General features: G+C 43.8%; 1 protein-coding gene across 2 annotated transcripts in view; it reads left to right on the forward strand.

Annotated features, from left to right (window-relative positions):
* DDX60 (DExD/H-box helicase 60) overlaps nucleotides 1-20,720 on the forward strand; it is a 91,404-nt gene that overhangs the window by 54,933 nt on the left and 15,751 nt on the right. For both annotated transcript variants that reach the window (XM_028494282.1, XM_028494281.1), the window contains exons 23-31: nucleotides 1,907-2,011; nucleotides 2,559-2,687; nucleotides 3,759-3,883; nucleotides 5,811-5,969; nucleotides 10,387-10,534; nucleotides 11,871-12,023; nucleotides 14,069-14,173; nucleotides 15,731-15,931; nucleotides 20,284-20,388. In XM_028494282.1, the coding sequence (XP_028350083.1) occupies nucleotides 1,907-2,011; nucleotides 2,559-2,687; nucleotides 3,759-3,883; nucleotides 5,811-5,969; nucleotides 10,387-10,534; nucleotides 11,871-12,023; nucleotides 14,069-14,173; nucleotides 15,731-15,931; nucleotides 20,284-20,388 (1,230 nt within the window). The remainder of the gene's footprint in view (nucleotides 1-1,906; nucleotides 2,012-2,558; nucleotides 2,688-3,758; nucleotides 3,884-5,810; nucleotides 5,970-10,386; nucleotides 10,535-11,870; nucleotides 12,024-14,068; nucleotides 14,174-15,730; nucleotides 15,932-20,283; nucleotides 20,389-20,720) is intronic.

Genomic DNA, 20,720 nt, shown 5'->3' on the forward strand with positions numbered 1-20,720 from the left:
AGTTGCCACTTTTAAGTAGTAATAATAAGAGAAGAAAATGCTAACTTTCCAAAATAACATAGTCACGTACTCCTTGGCAAAATGTCGTTTTTTCTGTTCAGTGAGTTCAGTGCTCAGACTGAGATGCTAAACAGTGATTCCGGGAAGTCACCTGCATCCTATAGATTTTTACAAGCCTCATTCAAAGCCTGGTTGATTATTTTGATTGAAATATGTTTGACGTAAAACCTTGTGTAAGTTTAAGGGGTGCAGCATGTTGATTTGATACATTTATTTTGCAGTGTGTCTGCCACCTGTGTCAAGTCTGAGTCCTCATCCCTTCTTTTTTTTTTTTTTTAACATTTTTTTACTTTTTATTATTTTTAAAAATTTATTTATTTATTTTTGGCCGCGTTGAGTCTTCGTTGCTGCGCGCAGGCTTTCTCTAGTTACAGCAAGCGTGGGCTACTGTTCGTTGTGGTGTGCAGGCTTCTCATTGCGGTGGCTTCTCTTGTTGCAGAGCACAGGCTCTAGGCGTGCGGGCTCAGTAATTGTGGTGCATGGGCTCAGTAGTTGTGGCTCGTGGGCTCTAGAGCACCGGCTCAGTAGTCGTGGCGCACGGGCTTAGTTGCTCTGCTGTGTGTGTCATCTTCTCGGACCAGGGATAGAACCCATGGCCCCTGCATTGGCAGGCGGATTCTTAACCACTGAGCCACCAGGGAAGCCCCTCATCCCTTTTTTGTGGTGGGACAATTAAGATCTAGTCTCTTAGCCTGTTTGGTGTTCATAACACAGCTTCGTTTTCTGTAATCACCATACTGGGCGTTAGCTCTTGAAGACTTATTTATCTACTAGTTTAAAAAGTTTACGAAAACCCGTACTGATGTATTTATCTTGTTTGCTTTTAGCGCAGTCTGTAAGGTGGCAGGACGGATATTTTGATCCTATGTAGTAGATGAGGAACTAGCATTTAGAGGTAAAACTAGAACTAGATCTTCTGCTTCAAACTTGATGGCACTTTCCATCCTACCAAACAATTTTTTTCAGCTGTATTGTTTGGGGTGGCTTTTTTTAGCCCAGAAATTCCAAACCTGAATTTCATAACTTAGTAGCTGTTTACTAAAACAAGTTCCCTATTGTCAAATAATTTTGGAGAAATCTGGATACTGCAGCCCCTTCTTGGAGATTTAACGTTTCCAGTGAGAACCCTTGAGGAAGCCTATTCCTAGAATAAACCGCCCCCCCGTCCCCAACTTTTCTTTTGAAGAAAACCTGCCAGCGTCTCAGGGATCATAGTTTCACAGGCAGTGGATTCGTAGCAACAGTGGTTGAATCCTGTAGCATTTACTGCAGTCACAGGCTTTGGGCGAACAGGAATTTTTAATTTACGTTTTAAAATATTTGTGGAAAAATAATGACGTGGATATCCAGAAGGCTTAGCAGAACCAAGTCAGTAACCTGGGGAGAAGTTTCCTTGGGTGTCGTGAAGGTGACCTTCAAGTTGTCATAGGACTTGAGAAAATCAGATTTGCCCTTTTAGCCTGGCTTGGCGCCCCAAAGCCAGGAATCATATTTGTAATTAAATCAGTTCCATTTCCAGCTACAGGGTAGAGGCTGTGTGTTCTTGTCTAAAGTGAGTCCACCGATCTTTGAGCCTCCCAGCCCTCATGAGAGAATTGGCTCAGCTGAAAGGTCTTAGGAAATACGAAAACCTTTTGGTGGGCTTTTGGGTTTTTTTCTCTCTTAGTAAATCAGGGACACTCTCGGTTAGTATTTCGTTTGCGCTGAGCCATTCTTGAGCATGTTAGATCAGTGCTGTTTTCAGTGTCTTTGGGTTCGCGATAATGAGTGACGCCGAGGCAGAGGATATGGAACGTCAGATGGAACAGAAGGAATATTAAATTTTTCAATTTTATTTTAAACATAGATTGAAAAGTTTGGATTCCCTTCTGATCTTACCCTTTCACCGCGAGAAATGATCCAGCTTTATGATGCCATGTTTGAATTCTGGGAAAGTTGGCCCAGGGCTCAGGTAAATAGTAATTCTGCAATTATTTTGAATGGATTGAAGTGGATGGTAACTGCTGTTCACAAAGACAAGCTCTCACTCTTTCTAATCCCTTGCATCTGATCTTTGAAAGTTACTAGTGGACTCTTTCCAAAATAAGGTTGCCCCTTCTCTTGACAGCCTTCCTCCTGATGGTCTGTGTTTTCCTGTAACCGGGCGAAATGCCCCTGAACTCCTGAGCATGCTTCCTCTTTCACTTTCTGTGATAGGACAGTCCTTTCATCTCCCCTCCTATGTGCTGGGTCCTGGATTTCTGTTCCTGCCTTTCTCTCCTCTCACGCCCCTCCCTTCTCTCTGTCCATCTGCGTTCATCTCTTGTTCGGTTTTGCTGCACACTCTGCCTTAAGAGTTCACCATCCTATTAGGTTTACACACCAGAAATGATGGGGAGATAGAAGTTCAACCTCTACTCTCAAGACGCTTGTAATTCTGTTAATGAGACATATTGCTGAGAAACACTTTTGGATTTTCTTGCACGATTTTATTGAATTTTGTGGTATTCCTTTTCAAGGAGTTGTGTCCGGAGGAATTCGTTCATTTTAAGAATAAAATAGTCATTCAAAAGATGGATGCTAGAAAGTATGAAGAGAGCTTAAAGGCAGAACTGACAGGCTGGGTGAAGAGCGGTCACGTCAAGGAGGTAATTATCACACGTGTTTTGGGTGAAGCATCTCTGTGTTCTTGTTCCCTTGAGTTGTGCTGTGCAGTCATTACTATTTTTTGGCTTTTTTTAATCTTCAACTTCCATTGTAGGATTTTCAGTTGAGCGTGAAGTCCAGTGATTCTGAGATAGACTAGAGAGAGAGAAAGGACCTATGTCCTTGTCTTGTCCTCTGTCCCTCCCCCGACGTGGGCGCCACGTTCTGACGGATGAGGACAGAGGGGCCGTTTCCACGGTCCTGGTCATGATGCTCGGGATTGGAATCACAGTGACAGCAGCTGAGAAGAGCTTTTCATCCCTTTATCTCTTTTTCATCTGGAAAGTTTTTTTTTCTTTTATGATTTTTATTTTAATTTGTAGGAGCTATTTTTGTATTACAACCTCAGTCCAGGGTCGTATGAGTTATGCATATTTGTTTTAAGTAAGTTGCTGGTCTTTTTATTTTGGAGTGTGCTCTGCGGTCACGTATTAAGGTTTCTGATTTTTGGGGTGTGACATATATTAGCGTTTTCTCAGAGTTTTTCCCATTATATTTTGACTTAGATTATCTCCTCCTGCTCCTATATAATTATATTTTATTCCACTTATTTTGTCAAGAAAAACCTTTAAAATGTATTTGTAAGTGATACATGATATAGAGAGAAACTTATATCATGTATATATATGTTACATGATGTAGAGAGAAACTGATTTACCCCACCTCCTGCCATGTAGCGGAACCAGCATCATTTACCAAATAATCCTCTTCCTGACTGATTTGTGTTGCCTTAAAAAATTGCATGTTAAATTGCACGTGTGCTCGCGCGTGGGTATTACCGTTTATCTTTTTGTTCTCTCGTATATGATATATAAATATTGATTTATATATTTCTTTGATGGTTCTTTTGCAGTGTTTTATCTTATACTTTCATTATTTTTGTTTTTGTTACATAGTCTGTTAAAGAACCACAGAAATACAGGTTAGATAACTATGAAAATGTCTTAGCCAGAAGCAGGAATTCATGCCTTCATTATACAGAACTTACAATAATTTTCTTTTCACTGCCACAGGCCAGAATGGTCCTGAGGAATCTTCGTCCTCCTTCGGCTGTTAGCTCAGAAAACATGGCAGTTATGTTTCCACGTCTCGTTGAAAAGCTAAGGCAAATGGAGAAGTTACCTGCACTGTTTTTTTTGTAAGTCATTTAATTTGTTTTTGGTTGTAATTCGTATTAGATGCATTCTTTTAAGTAGAGGGAAGTTACACAAACTTGACTGTTGTAAAGTAGTGTTCAATACTATTTTTGGTGCCCTTTCGTTATTAGAGTGCATATTTAAAACTATACCTTTCTAGTTCAGTTCTTACAAAAATAATTTTACTTGTGCTATTACATATCACCTTCTTTATTTGGTTTTCCTTCTCCATTTCTTCTTTTCCTTTTACTATAAACTAGTGTATTTTTAATTAGGTCTTGTTAATTTTCAGTCAATACCTAGGTTTTTTACAAAAGAGATCGAATGTTTATGCACACAATTACCCCACATAAAATTAAAGTAGCCTTACAATATGCTAGTTTAAGTCCCAAGGTGCCAGGAAGTCTGGACCATATGTCCCTAGGTATTTCCATTTCAAAAGGTATCAAGCCCAGACTCTGGAGACATTTCTGGATTGTAGAGGCCAGTAACCCCTGGGTTTACCTGGTCTCTAGAAGGAAATAGTCACAATCCAAGAAGTTAGGATGAAAACCCCCAATTCTCTCCATCCTGCCTAAAAGAGCAAAATTTTACTGTGTGATCTCACTTGTATGTGGAATCTGAAAAAGCCTTACTCATAGAAACAGAGAGTAGATTAGTGGTTGCCAGGGACTTGGGGGTGAGAGAAAGGGAGAGATGCTGGTCAAAGGTACAGACTTCCAGTTATGTAATGAATAAGTCCTGAGGATCTAATTCCATCATGGTGACTACAGGTAACAATACTGTATTGCATACTTGAAAGTGGCTAAGAGTAGATTTTAAATGTTCTCACCACAAAAGGAAAAAAAAGGTAACTTTGTGAGGGTGGTGGTTTTGTGAACTAACCTTATTATGGTCATCATTTTGCTATGTATACCTTTATCAACTTGTCATGTTTTATGTAACTTAAACGTATACAGTGTTATATGTCAATTATGTCTCAATAAAACTGAAAACAAAAAAACACAGGGAAAAGCAAGGGAGGCACTGAAATTCACAAAAGAGTTGGCCGTCAAGAAATCTGACTTATTTCACTCACCATAATATTCTCTAGTGAAATAAGTCAGACAGAGAAAGACAAATACTGTACGCTATCACTTATATGTGGAATCTAAAAAATAATACAAATGAATGTATAAGTAAAACAGAAACGGTCACACAGACATAGAAAACAAACTTACGGTTATCAAAGGAAAGAGGAAAAGTGGGGAGGGACAAATTAGGGGTTTGGGATTAACAGATGCAAACTACTATATATTAGATAGGCAGCAAGGACCTACTGTATAGCACAGGGAATGATAGCCCTGATCTTGTATTAACCTAAGTGGAATAGAATTTTCAAAAATACTGAATTACTGTGTTGTACAACTGAAACTAACGTGATATTGTAAATCAGCTGTACTTTGGAAGAAGAAAAATATCTGGACTTACATATGTTTATCTAATACTAAGGGTCTTTGATTCTGTTACAAGACAGACCTAAAGACCAGTGGAATTAAACACAAGAACAACTACAATAACAATAAAAATAAATAAAAAAGAGTAAAAAATTTTTTTCTCACCTCTTAAGAGGGGAAGGAGGAACATCTCTCTTCTGTAAATAGAAAAAATCCATTGTTATCTGCTCCTTGCCTGTGGGGTGCCTGACCCCTCTTCCGGGAGAACTCTCTCGGGGCTCTGCTTGCCATTGCCCCAGGAGGGGACTTCTTGTTTCCTGTGAGGCTCTGCTGACCCAGAGCACCTCGTGTGCTTGTTCAGAATGAAGCTCATAAAAGTGGAGATTAAAAACTCAACAGCTGTGTGTCAGGATGACATCAGTGGATGGCTGTATGACTGAATTGTATTTATCCCATTACTTTCAAGGCAAGCGTTCTTTTCCTCTGTTTCCAGATTTAAATTAGGGGCCGTAGAGAGAAGCGCTGAAAGTGTGAAAACGTTCCTAGAGATAAAGCAACAGAACAGAAGGCCCCCCAAGGCTGATAAGGAGGCCTATGACCTGGAGAACAAACTGCGAAAAGTTAGAAAATCCCTCGAGGCACAGAAGACAGTGTGAGTATGTTACTCAACACACTGGTGGTTGGAAGGCTGAACTACATCACACGTCCCAGCGGGAATGTACACTGGGCTACACAGACATCCTAGCTGTCCCTTACTTGCAGGCCAGTTCTGTGCTTCGGAGAACCGTGTGTGCTCCGGCTCCTGCCTTGTTCTCGGTGTCTAATTCTGATGACTCTGGGTCTGAGATGCATCTTGCCTTCCTCCCGCCCTCCCATCCTCAGGGGCAGCCTGGTCTAGACGGGCCCGCATCTTCCTCGGGCGATCACAGCGGTCTTCTTCTTGGACGTGGGAGCTTCGAGGCTCACCACCCTGCAGTGTAGCTGGCACCGCTCTTGCTGACGTTCTCATTGGTTAACTTACCCACACTCACTCTTCTTTCTCCTGGGCCACTGTTGGTGGACCACCATGTTTGGAGCTTTGCCCTCACTTTTTCAGATCACGTCCTACTACTGTCATCCAACAGTACTCAATGTTGACTCTTCTCCCTGCGTGACACGTCCTCCTGCACTTTCCCGTGACGTGGCCCTTCTGCCTTGAGGTCCCGCTCGCCCCCAGAGCTTCTCATGAGTTCTCTGTCCCTCTCTGAAGCTTGCCCTCATGCCCCACTTAGATTTAGTACCCCATCTCCCGGGCTCTTGCTACGCTGCAGTATTGGGTAGGTCGATTACGATGTGTTGCTGTCTTTTTCCTAAATTGTTAGCTCTCTCACAGCAGGAACCGTGCGTTTTCCTCTTCTTATTAATATATCCAGTTGTTATCGAATGACTCGGGTCCCCGCAGCTTGCTGCTTACAAAAATCAATTACATACTCAGAGCTGTCGGCAGAAAGGAAAGGTTCCTTTAACCAGGATGCCAGCAGTCTGGGGAGATGGTGGACTCAGCATGCCCCCAAAACCGCTTCCAAAGATTCTTCTAGGCCATGGAAGTTTTAAAGGGAAGGAGGGCAGTAACCTCGGTTAATCCCTGAGATGGGGGGTCCGGGTCATCGCCGCCCCCCACTGCGTGCAGGCTCGTGAACGCCTCGTCATCTTCCTCTAGGTGTTCTCTTGTTCACGCAGTTTGGTCACCCAGTTCATTCTGGAGATCACTGGAGGGGACGCTAGGGAAGAGATCTGGCCACCTGTTAATTACCGATTCTTCATTTCTACATCTTTGATCTACAGAAAGAACGGACAACTTTAGGCAAAGTATTGTGTGATGAGAAGACCTGAAAGGTGTGCTTGGGCCGGAGATGAGTAGAGCATGGGGTGCCTGGTGAAGAGGTAGTCACGATACAGCTCTGCTAAAGTGCCAGGGAAAGGGGCTTCCTGCTGAGGGCGGTTTCCTGTAAAGAGCTGCTTACGCAGTCTTAACACGTTGCTTGGCAGGTCACAGCTGGTCCTTAAATATTTTGCAATGATTGGTAGTGTTACTTCCCTGAAAGTTGAAACAGCTTTTAGAGCTTCTCGGGCTCAGATTTTTCGCATTCTGGAGCAGGTCAGAATTTCCTGCTGACGCTTCTGTGTCTCTTCCTTCTGCCTTTTATGCTGTTTCCCTGGAAGTGATGGTGGGTGTCAGCCTTTTCAATCACTAGTCCTTAGACAGCTCTTCTTCAGGACGCTGGCAGTCACGATGTCAAGTTGCATTAGTGACCAAAAAGTCAAGCTTTAAAAATAAGACGAATGTTTTCGTGAACTAAGAGTGCTGCTGTCATATCGGTAAACAAAGGATGTTGCAGCCATCGAGCCACCACTTTCCCCGGCAGTGCACCCTGAGGGGACTCGGGATGGGGAAGCACAGGACGCTGGCCCCAGAGAGCTGAGGTGCAGATCAAAGGAATGATTCCTGTGGGCCCAGACTCTTGCATCTTCCCATACACAGAAAAGCGCTAAACTCCTTAACTGGAGGTGTCTGGTTTTCTTTAATTAGCAATAATCCTTTGATGTTCTGACCACCTGGTCTTTGTTGCAAAAACTCCTGTGCATCCTGCCTAGCTCCCCCCATCACCTCCTCGGAGCAGTCTCAGAGTTATCTGAGATGCTGTCTCCTGGGCTTGAAGTCCTAAGAATGTCCACCGAGTAGAACATAATTCTCAACTTTTAGGTTGTGCATTTTCTTTCAGCCAGCATTTTCCTACCTCGTTCACCATGATTACACTAAGGTTGTTGGGCCCCTTGCCCTGGGCCCTGTGCTTCAGAGAACCCCACGTCGGCCTCCCCATCTGCAGCCATTCCCTTAAAATTAGGAGTTGGTGCAGCTCAGGAGACGTTCCTCCGGAGCTCATTGCATCTTCCCATACACAGAAAAGCGCTAAACTCCTTAACTGGAGGTGTCTGGTTTTCTTTAATTAGCAATAATCCTTTGATGTTCTGACCACCTGGTCTTTGTTGCAAAAACTCCTGTGCATCCTGCCTAGCTCCCCCCATCACCTCCTCGGAGCAGTCTCAGAGTTATCTGAGATGCTGTCTCCTGGGCTTGAAGTCCTAAGAATGTCCACCGAGTAGAACATAATTCTCAACTTTTAGGTTGTGCATTTTCTTTCAGCCAGCATTTTCCTACCTCGTTCACCATGATTACACTAAGGTTGTTGGGCCCCTTGCCCTGGGCCCTGTGCTTCAGAGAACCCCACGTCGGCCTCCCCATCTGCAGCCATTCCCTTAAAATTAGGAGTTGGTGCAGCTCAGGAGACGTTCCTCCGGAGCTCACTCTCACCCTTCAGATTCCAGGTGGTTACGGGGGTCTATTTGTCAGGGTAGGAGGAGGATGTATTTTATCTGAAAGTTTGTTACCTCAATTTAAAACTTAGAAATCCTTAGACAACAGTATGGGGGCCTCCGTTAGCCCTCTGCCTGTGCTGGTTCCGGCATTGCCCCTGGAGGTGAAGGGAATGTCACAGGAAGGGAGTTGGTGGTGCGTCTGCTGCTTGGTCTGTATTTCTCACCCCTGAAATGGAGTTAGACGGGACACTGGTTAGCACATATTCTCCTATTAGGAGCTGTCTTACGTGCAAAGGTGAGTGTCGACTAAAAAAAAAAAAAAAAAAAGCACAACCTGAAAGTTGAGAATTAGGTTTTATTTGCTGGACGTTCTAAAGACTTAAGCCCGGGACACAGCCTCTCAGACAGCTCCGAGGGGCTGCTCCCAAGAGGTAAGCGGGGAGCCAGGATGTACAGGAGTTTTTGCAGCAAAGACAAGGTAGTCGGAACATCAAAAGGTGACTGTTCATTAAAGAAAACCAGACATCTCAAGTTAAGGAGTTTAGCGCTTTTCTGTGTATGGGAAGATGCAAGAGTCTGGGCCCACAGGAATCATTCCTTTGATCTGCACCTCAGCTCTCTGGGGCCTGTGTCCTGTGCTTCCCCATCCTGAGTCCCCTCGAGGTGCAGCATGGAGGGGGGCTGCAGAGGCTGCGGACTTGGCGGTGGGCAGCCCATGGGTCTCCATCCTGAGTCCCCTCAGGGCTCACCGTCGGGCTGACTGTAGTGGCTTGATGGCTGCAGCATCCTTTGTTTACTGATATGGCAGCAGCTTTTCTCCTTCACCGGAGACAAACCAGGAAAGGACCAGAGATGTGGGTGTCTGCGGAAGACGGTTCCCGTGAGGAGTGATGGATAATGTGCTTTGGTGACTGAGTCCAAGCCAGTGTTTGTGGGACAGTGTCTTAGGCCAGACTCCTCGCAGAGATCTGAGATGGGACCTCATGGAAGTGATCTGTTGAAGGGCTGTGCTTGGGCGGGACCTGCAAGAAAGCGAGGAAGCAACAGAGGGAAAGTGCGGAAGAGGCGTAAGGGTGTGGTGTTGCTGGAACACTGCTGAGCCCGGCCAACCGGGAGGCCTGGGTGCACTGCAGGATCGTGCCGGCGTGGGCCGAGGGGGCTGTTTCGTGTACCTCTTACCAGTCAGGTACTGGCTGGGGGCCACATCCCCAGTCCCAGGGGGTGTTGTAACCTTCCAGGCATTTCTTGGGAGCTCTTGGCAGCAGAGGGCAATTCTGCCCGCGATGGTGTCACCAGGAGCCCTTGGCAGCGAAACTCAGAGCTGCTGGAGCAGGAGGAGAGAAGGAGGGAGAGAAGGAGCTGGCCTGCACTCGGCCATGTGGAGCCAGGGGCACCTACCTTCCTCCAAGCCTGTGAAAGAGAAAATGCTCATCACTTTAGCAAGGGACAGGGGGCTCATATTGGGAGAACTGGATCTGGCAAGAAGGATGCTTAGAGTAGGAGGAAGGGAGGGGAATATTCAGACACACTAGGGGACTTTTCTGATGAGGGACCACAAGTTCCAGAGGCTTCCGAGGGAGAAGGTTGGTTCAGGGTGGTCCGGGTGTATGTAGCAGTGAACGTCTGGGTGATGAGGGGATCAAGGATGTCCCGGGCTTCCTATGGTGACCAAATGTGGCCGTTGGTTACTTAAAATTTGTTTTTATAAACAGAGATAAAAGAAGCCAGAAAAATCCCAGAAAAATGGATCAAAGCCTAATCCATGAAGCTGAACATGATAGTCTCCTCAGGGTTCTTGAGAAGAACTTGGAGATCCCTCAGGACTGCACATATGCTGATCAGAAGGCCATAGATGCTGAGGTGAGCCCTTAGGATGGAGCAATGCTCCTGGAAATCATTTCACGCTGCTGGGTGTGATACCTCAGTGCCGTCGCCTCCAGAATAGAAATCCTCGTGCGTGGCCTTCTGTCTGTACCTAACCCTGAGGGCTCTGCAGAGCATGTTTGAAGAAGACGGGATTAGGTTTGTAGATGATTTCTTGCTTGTTAATAGTTAACCCCTGGGGGTGGCTGCCCTTCCGTTATTTCTTCCTGCAATACTGTTTTTCACAGCCTGAATTCTACGCTCTGGTCTCACACACCTCAACCGAATATTTCGGTACCTGTGGTCCAATACACTTGAAATAATATATACACAATTTCTCTAAAGCTCAGGATTTCTATGTCATAGTCAAAACATGCCACCAAAAAGACACTGAAATATCTAAATGCGGTATGCCGTTTCTTCTTCAGAATGTTTTATAGTGCAAATAATGCATGCATCTGGTAGACGAATTTGAAAATACAAATTAGTAACCATAAAAGCCATGCCAATAGTTGGAAGTAATCACTGCCCTTCTGGATATACCTTTCATATCTTTGTGACCGCACACACACGCACGCACACACATGCACACGCATACACTCATACATGCGCACACACATACATACACGCATAGGTGCATACAGGCATATGCCTGTGTGTGTATATGTGCATTCTATTGTGTACATTCTTTTGTAAAGTTCATGGTTTCCTCCTTTTCGACAACCATCATCATTTTCATGGGTCCTTGATATCCCATTGTATAGTTGACTGTACATGGAGGGTATTTGCTTTTGGATTCTTTTGGTTTTTTCTTTTCTTCTCTCTTTCATAAGCAGTGTTTATTTTAGCACATAAAACCCTGCATGCAAGTGGATTTCCTCCTTAGGGCAGGGATATTTTTAAGGCTATCTGTGACCAATTTACAGTGAGAAGGAAGCCTTCCCAGACCATATAAGGTAAGGAACCCGCTCTGTTTGGAGAAATCGCTCTCCCCAGGGAGAACTCCTAGGCTGATCTGACCCCCCTCAGGCTGGAGCGGTCACACTCACACCTCCTCTGGGGATTGTCTACTGCTCGGTCAGTACTTCTCACCCCTGAAATGGGGTGAGACAGCACGAGACATTCTGCTCCAAGACTTTAGAACATTTCTGATAGGTACTCTTATTCCCATAAAACGTTTTTTATATGTAGAGTTAATTTCAAATAATTGGCCTCATTTAGCTAAATTATTATATAGTGTGCCTGTTATTTTCATTTCACCATTTTAAATTCTGATTTAAATTAAAGTTAGATAAGAGATGATCAAAATCCCTAAAACTCTTGCTTCTTTCAGACTTTGCAGAGAGTGTATGACCGAGTGAAATTCTCAAGGAAAGGCGCCAAACTGAAGGCTTTGGCAGCAAGGGGCATCGGATATCATCACAGCTCTTTGAGCGCCAAAGAAAAGCAGTTAGTTGAGATTCTTTTCAGGAAGGGATTTATTAGGGTAAGTAAAGTTCTTCATTTTAAAACTTGAAACTCTGTCTGTATGAAGCTGAGCACCCATAACAAGTGGAAAATAACCATTTTTTCCCATCTACTTATGTCTTTTTTTTTTTTAATGTCCCATTATACTACTGCATTTTCCATCTCATTTAGTTGAGGGGAGGGGGTTTGAAATCTCTCATTCAGTTTATCTCTTTTTTCGTGAGATTCAAGTATCCCCTAAACAAGTACTGTTCCACTATTTCCAACTATGTTTGAAATATATCTGTGGCGATCTAGGAATAAACGCCCACTTTTCATTTATAATGTCGACGGCATTTTGTCAGCTGTTCATGTGATTTTGGCTGTAGACGTCTCTTCATGGGTGTGGAGGACATTTTCAGGGTAGCATTTCGATCAGATCTTTTCCCGGTGTAATAGGTGAAATAAGAACAAGGATGTACTGCTTCCCCGGGGCCCGCTGCACGGCTTGGCAGACTTTAGCGGTGCCATTCTCATACTCTGTCCTGTCCCTGGTGGCGGACGGGAGGAAGGTTCCCTGAATCACTTGACACCCAGCCCTTGTTATGTTGTATTTGGTGTGTCCCATAAAGATGTGAGGGGATACTCTGGATACATTCACAAAGAGGGTTTATGTGATTTCCTAGTTAATTTAGACCTTGAGTAATATTTTAAAATAGACCCAGACTTTTTCTAATTTGCCACATTAATTTTTGAATTATATACATTATATTTGTGTGTGGTAGGGAGGGGAGAGATTGATTCTGTTACTCTAGGGAGTATCTTTTAATCTTAATAAATAAATCTTGAAGAAAATCTGACATGCTAATTTAAGGGTAATTCTGTAATCTGGAAAAAAAACCCCAAAATGTATCATTAACAACTTTGTTTAGCTTTCTTCTTAACTAATAACAAGTTATTTATTTATTTTAAAAGTCAATAACCAGAAACAAAATTTTTTACCTGATTATGAATTGAGGTAAGAAGGCACAACTATTTTGATCAGCATATCCTGGGTCTAAAATAGTATCTGTTAAATAGTAGTTGCTCAATTACCGGTAGCTTAGTAAGTGGATAACTAGATCCCTCTAGGAAAAGTACTATGGAAATAGAGATAGCTTTGTTATTGAGAACACATTTTTCAAAAGGTATCTATTCTACTTATAGTCTAAATTTAATGTTCTTTCTTCTCCCATTCATGTTCTTATTGAAGAACTTTATAAAAACAGTTAATAAATGGTGTGTTTCATTTTGACAGTATCGATATCAGGTTCAGAATAATTAAAGAAAATTATTCCATATGCTTCACCATTAACCTCAACTATGACTTGATGATAATCAATATAAATAGAAATAACAATTAGAAATACCCAGCATTATATGAAAAAAATGAGTAAAAATAGATTATTTAAGAAACTGTAAAATTTGCCCTACTCCTTTTCTGGTCAGTTATTACGGCAATTCAGGGGAAAAGGTGAAACTTAATTTGCTCTATTACTTAGATAATTTATTTCCATAGAAATAATCTTCACAGATAAGTTATAGTGGGTGAGGCTGGCCACTGCCCATAAGTGGGTCTATAACAGTATTATTCCCTGTTGTGGGAAGTTCCCTTTCTAGTCATTTATTACAGAGTATTTCCTGAGCACCTGTCATGTGCCTGGTACTCTTTTTGGGGGGTGGGGTACACGATAGTGAAAGGGGCTTGGAGTCTGAGGCAGGACGGTAAACACACAGGTGATACACTGGAGGTGGTCGTTCGTGCCATGAGTAGGGATAATGAGGACGGGGCCATCATTCTGGATGTGGTGGTCCAGAAATTTCTATTTGACCTTTGAGCGGAGGACTGAACAAACCAGACAAATGGATACGTGGGAGAAGAATATTCTGGGCAGAGCAGAGGGGGAGGGCCAAGGCCCTGAGCAGTGAAATATGACGTAGCAAGAACGCCAACGTGCTAGAGCCTGTAGTTCAAGGCTTTCAGTCACTCCATGGCGTTCCACTGAAATGCTATTTTATGAAGTAACTGTTTTATTCTCCTTCTAGGTGGTGACCGCTACAGGGACACTTGCTTTAGGAATCAACATGCCTTGTAAATCTGTGGTTTTTGCTCAAAACTCAGTCTATCTGGATGCTTTAAACTACAGACAGGTATTGGGATATATGCAGAAACTCCCTATTGCATTGCTAAAATAGGGCAATAAAAGAGTAAGAAAGGCGAGCCTTTGGTTTGCAAACGTGCTGCCGCCCTTCACGGGGACTTTCCTGCAAACCTGACAGTCACGTTTAGCTGTGGTAGAGCGGGCAGGTCACGGGCTTGGTGTTACGTGACCTTGGGTGAGGTATCTAACCTGCCTGGTCCTTCTTTGCTATCTCCAGAATAGGGATGATAAGGACGGTCCCATGGCGTTGGCAAGAATTCAATGAAGTGATCTGTAGGGAAGACACCCGGGCCAGGTGCTTGAGGACTCTCTCCTCGTCCAGTCCCTGTGCTCCTGAGTTTACGCCCTGGGGTTCTCTTTCATGCTTCTCTTGTCTTTGCCCCTGCTGTGCACTGTACTACCAAGCCGACTTTGTTACTCTCCTCCAGTGGTTTTGATTTTGGCCTTACAATCTCCACTTCCGCCGTCTTTCATCATACATTTTTAGCTTGTAGTAATTCAGCAGTTTTCCTAATTTTCAGGTCTCCTGACTCCACTGTGTCCTGAACGCAGATGGTTTTCCTGCTCAGGATCACTTGGTGAATATTTTTGCTACATCTCTCAGCCAACATTACAGGTTTTATCCAAGTGCGCCCCCCCCACCCCACTTCCTCACGGAACACTTCCTTCCTGTTCCCTGACGGGCCTTGTTCCTACCCAATACAGCACCCTTAGTGTTTCCTCCTCTGCTGCCGTTCTGGGCATGAACCCTCCCCCCATATCATCTTTGGGAAGATCTCATTTAGGGGTCTGGGGCCGGCGTTATGGATGGCGAACTTGGGAGTAGATATGCCAAGGTTGGGGTCCTGCGTCTTTCGCTTCCTGGTGTTTGCCCACAGTGAGTTTCTGATTTCCCAAAAGCCCCAGTTACTCTACTGGAAAATGCGGGCAGTGATTGCACTCACCTCATAGGGTGGTGGTTGTAGGGTCTTTATAAAAAAGGTGTAGAGGACGTAGCACATTCTGAGCACTTACCAAAGGGGAACTAATATAACTTCTGTAAAGGGCTTGTTCTTAACTTTCTTTGTACGAGTAGCGTTTCTGAATTTTCTCTCACTCTTGCGTCTCCTCAGTTTGTGCACCGTTTTTATGGTGATTTGTCACTCAGCACACGTGTGTGTAGGGGAGAGAGAGAAAAGGGACAAAGGAGGGGGGTGGGAAGGAAGAGAGGAGGGCTGGTAAGTTCAGCTGTAAGTGAACTTGAAACCAGTGTCTCGTCTGTTTTTCTTCTTGCTGTTCTGTCTTCTGTATATCATTATACGACTATCTAGCACAGTTTTGGGAATGAAATAAGTACATCAGGATGACGCATGTCTCATTTTCAGCTCTGTCTCGGCCACGGTGAATTTCCTGCCCGGTACCCAGTTGGATTTTAGTCTCAATTCCGTAATGTTTGGGCATCTGCACAGTTTACTTGCTCTAATGCAGTATAAAAGGCTCAGTTCTTATACTGTGATGGAGAAACTGTTCAGGAAAGATTCACTTCGTGATTCTATTCTGTTTTCAGATGTCTGGACGGGCCGGACGACGAGGTCAAGACCTGGGGGGAGATGTGTATTTCTTTGATATTCCACTCCCTAAAATCGAAAAGCTCATCAAATCCAACGTCCCTGAACTGAGAGGGCAGTTCCCTCTCAGCATATCCCTGATCCTGAGACTCATGTGCCTGGCTTCCAAGGGAGATGACCCCGAGGACGCTAGGGCAAAGGTACTGTGGGGACGGTTTCCGGGGCTGAGTCTCCGTTACTGGCCGGGCTCTCTTACATCTGTAGTGATAGCTTCTTGGAGTCACCAGTCTTTAATGCTTGGTAGTGTCTTGGCTGGTAGAGGACTGGGGGCGGGTGGGGAGAGTAATAATTAGTTTTGTCGTCTCTGTCAATCATAGAATTTATGGCCAATGGGCACTTGGATTTGCCCCAGATTACCATTTTCATGTATGGTAAACAGTGCCCCATAGGAGTGAAGGGTGCTAGCTATGGGCTTAAAAAGATCTGGGTTACAGAAAGATTTGTGTTTGTGATTTTGTAATACAAGAGTTTATTTTTCGTAAAAAAGCAACCCAAGTTCATCAAAGGATATTTGGATAATGCAGAAAGTTGAAGAAAGAAAAAAAGCACCTACACCTCGTTTCGCTCTCCAGAAACAATCACATTCTCATTTTGCTATTTTTTTCAGTCATATTTCTAAGTACAGGTGTGTATTTGGCTCCTTGCAGAGATATATTTATATTTAGTTGGACTTAAGACTATGGTTATAAACTTACCGTGAAATTTTCCGCTCAGATAAATATTTTGAGTCTAATCCCACAATGAGAAATTTAAAATTCATAATTAAATATTTGGTTTCATCCTTACGAAGGTGCGCTGTGAAAGGGACCCACTCCTCCCTGTGTTTGTGTATTGATTAGCCTACCCTCTAAATTGGATCCTGTTTGCCAAGGTGAGGATTCTTCCAGGACGTTTGTGACGAGCAGCCTCTTGTTATGTTGTTGATGTGTCTACAGAGCAGGTGCCTATCATTTTAGAGCAAAGCTTCCCCATGTGCGAGTCCTTATTTTTTACCTCTGTACAGGAGAGAAGCACACGTCTTCTTGCAAACTTTATAATTTTTTTCAAAAAGGTTTTCAGGGTCGTTGGTCTTCTTTGCTTGGGCCTGGGTAAGGAGCTCTCTCTGTAACCTTCACACATAAAAGACTCAAGTGTGGGCATAAATTTCTTGGAATATTCTTTTTACTTATCACATCAAACTAGAATCACTTCACTGCCCTCTGGCATTTTCTGTCATAGAGTAACAGACTCTTGAAATCTCCTCTAGAGGAACTGTGCTAATTCCTGTTTTCTTTTTTCTTTTTCTTCCCCTGTTTTCTTATAGTTTATTTCTTTCTGCCTATGTAATTACATGAGTATCTTAAAAGTCTGTATATTTACATTCTTTAACACAGAATTTTCTATTTTGTGTGTCTTTCCTTTTATGTTTTATTGATGTTTTAGTTATCACATGATGAAAACTTTCAGTCTTCATGCTCAGAAGTTTTTATCGTGATAAAATACATGCAACATTAAATTTGCCACCTTAACTGGTTTTAAGTGTACAATTCAGTAGTGTTAAGAACCTTTGCATTGTGCAGGGCTCAGGTCATTCTGGAACTAAGAAAAGATTTCTTAAGTTAGATCTTTGGGGGCTTCCCTGGTGGCGCAGTGGTTGCGCGTCCGCCTGCCGATGCGGGGGAACCGGGTTCGCGCCCCGGTCCGGGAGGATCCCACGTGCCGCGGAGCGGCTGGGCCCGTGAGCCATGGCCGCTGGGCCTGCGCGTCCGGAGCCTGTGCTCCGCACAATCCCAATCTCCCAGTTCATCCCCCCCCCCCCCCCAGATAAATTAAAAAAAAAAAAAAAAAGTTAGATCTTTGATATTTGCTTCCGTTTTGATTTATTCAGTTTCCAGAAAAAGTTATAACTGTTTAAATCAAAAGTCGTTTTCCTGTTCTCCACTGTTGTTTTTCTTCATTATGAGAGAACACTTGAGTTGATCTCCTGCGTCTCTGACGCACTCTCTAAAGTTTCAGATCTGCTCCTTAGGGATACCATGTGGATGTTCATTCTGCTGCTGGGCTTGTTTCCCTGAGATTGTGCACTACTTCCTATGTCACCCTTTCATATCATAATAATGTATTATTTTTTAAGTGTCAATTTATATTGTCCATTTACCTTATGCAGTTGTGCCTTGTTTCATAAGAGGTCATATCTTTTGGCCTCCATTGAGGATGCCAAAGAATTTTTCCAAAATACGTTTTTCTAAAGAAACCCGTTTTCATAGGTCAGATTACTTTTGAGGAGAAGCCAGTGTTCTTGTGATGGTCTGTAAGTTTCTACAGAGCCTGGTCCCAGGCTCCCTTGTCGGACTCACCACGTCCTGGTCTCCTACACGAGCCCACTACCTGCTCCACCGACAGTAGGCACGTAACAGTCCGAGGGGCACGGCTTTGCTGTTTCTGCTGCTTCCGGAACCTTCCCCCAGAGGTGCGCACAGTCTCACTCTTCCATCTTGTTCAGTTTCTTGCTCTGCTGCTAGCCTGCTGCCACCACTCCTCCTGCGCTGTCGGTGGACCCCCGTCTGCTGTGCCTGCTCATTTATACATAGCACACACCACGCCTTACACAGCTGCAAATCTCTGTCTCTGTCTATATCTACCATCTCTACCATGTTTTTGTTTATTTTCTCTATATTTCCCACTGGAATGTAAGCACCCTAGGCCAAAGGTGTTTGTTTCCTCTTAATCCTTGGTACAGACACCCAATAAATAGTTGTAGCATGACTGAATAATTTTAGGAAGTTGGTCTATTTTCTTAAAAGAACTGATCTCTTGTGGTTTTTTTCTATTTTCTCACTTTTGAAGGAAAGTACATCCCTTCGAATCTGGTGGTTTGCCAAGAAAGAGGGTGCATGATTTTTCTTTTGGTTTCACTCTCTGCTCACCTCAGTGCTGTTTAAATGCCCTTTTAAATGTGCAGCTAGATGAATAGCTTTTGGCCCAAACCTCAGCATTTAGCATATTTTCAAATTATGTAGCTTTCTGGACTGCAAGTTCCTCTTCTGCCAATGTCACTGACAGATTAGTCCACAGATTGGTCCTGTGGAGGCCGTGCGTCACCACGAACCGCAGTAGGCACTGCAGTCAGAACTCTTACTGTCGTCCTAAGACTTTAGTGACGTGGTCTGCATCTCCAGGGTTACAGTGAACCACCAGAAGTCACTCGCCCTCTTCCTACTGTGCTGTTTCCTGGCTGTTGCTCTACATGTAGAGCGAGAGAGAGGAGAAGTAGCAGGAAAGGGCATTTTTGGCTCCCTGAAAATGTATCACCCCAAAGTAGAGGTGATGGATGGTACACCCCATCCCTTCCTTCCTTCTCCCTCCTTCCCTCCCTGCCCCCTCTCCCTTCCTTCCTTCCTTCCTTCCTTCCTTCCTCCTAGTCCACTGGCCTTACATTGACTAGAGATTCTTCCCAGGTACTATGAACGCTCAGGCCTAAAGGCAGCTGCGTTTAATTTCGGTGATATTGGGAAATTCTCCTTTTACTTGAACCTCATAAACGTTGTAGTGGGCAGTTGAAAGATATCTGAACTGTTACCTCGATGCTGTTTTACTATCTCGATATTTTTATTACTTTGACCTTAATCAACCTAATTCCATCGTTTTTGCAATGATACTGCAGGACATGGGATAATGTATCAATAATATCGTATTTTCTTCCAGAACAACCCAAGATTAAAAGCTCTTAAACTGGATTCACATATATTGCCAGATTATTTGGCAACATGTTTCATTTCCAATGATTGTTTTATATGTTCCGTTTTGTTAGGGGAAGGGTGTGCCGTGTAAGAATATGGTAAAACAAGTCATGTGAAATCCCACTGAATCTTAGGTGGGTCTGGTATCTGTGGGGTAAAATGGATATTAGTAATATATATTTGATTGTTTTATATTCTTTTATGAGCTGGCCAGTCGGATGTGGCCACAAGAGGAGACAGACGAGAGGCTCAGGGAAACAAAGTAGAAACTCAGAGGTCCTAGAAATGCAGGCAGGGTGCACCATGCAGGGCTCCATGAGACCCCAGGATGGTCGGGAGGCAGGAGACACGAGTGGAGGGAGAGGGTCCATGGGAAAGGCAAGGCATCTCAAGAGTAAATAGTTTGGGACTGGCTAGTTGGAATCATTCGGGTAGGCTTTGGGAGCTGCGGTGGTCTCTATTTGCTTGGCACCTGGGGTGCTTTAGGACAGGGGAATATTGGCTTGGTGTGTGAGATTCAGGTAAGGCAGCAGGTGGGGTGTAAAGTTGGGATTGGTTGGTTTGTAGATGAAAAGCAAGCTTTGTCAAGTTGTTGTTATCTTTAGGAAGTAGCCCTGGGAGTGGCAGTCTCTCCCCAGCCAGCAAGGTTTTTAAGATGTCCAAACATCGTAATATTCAGGAAAAAATGTTAAATTCCAAGGCACCTCTCTTGTCCTCCAGGAGTGTATTTCTCCGCAGGAGCACAGTGTGAATTAACATGCTCCTCTCCTCAGGTGCTGTCCGTGCTCAAGCACTCACTGCTCTCCTTCAAGCAGCCCCGGGTGCTGGAGATGCTGAAACTGTACTTTCTGTTCTCCCTGCAATTCCTGGTCAAGGAGGTAGGACCGTGTTTGCCTTTTTGTGAGATAGGATCGGTACCATCTCTGTCTCTCATCATCTTGAACTAATTCCAGTCTCTCCAAGGTTATAGCCAGGGGTTCCTACTACTTACAGTTGATTTAATTATCAAAGTGGGCCAGGTAATGAGTATTAATCTCTCTTATGTTGGTATTGTGGACTGAAAAAAAAAAAAAGCACAACCTGAAAGTCGAGAATTATGTTTTATTCGGTGGACATTCTTAGGACTTCAAGCCCAAGACATAGCATCTCAAATAACACTTGAGGGGCAGACATCTCAAGTTAAGGAATTTAGTGCTTTTCTGTGTATGGG

The sequence above is a fragment of the Physeter macrocephalus genome, chromosome 9 (assembly GCF_002837175.3).
Source record: "Physeter macrocephalus isolate SW-GA chromosome 9, ASM283717v5, whole genome shotgun sequence".
Classification (NCBI taxonomy): domain Eukaryota; kingdom Metazoa; phylum Chordata; class Mammalia; order Artiodactyla; family Physeteridae; genus Physeter; species Physeter macrocephalus.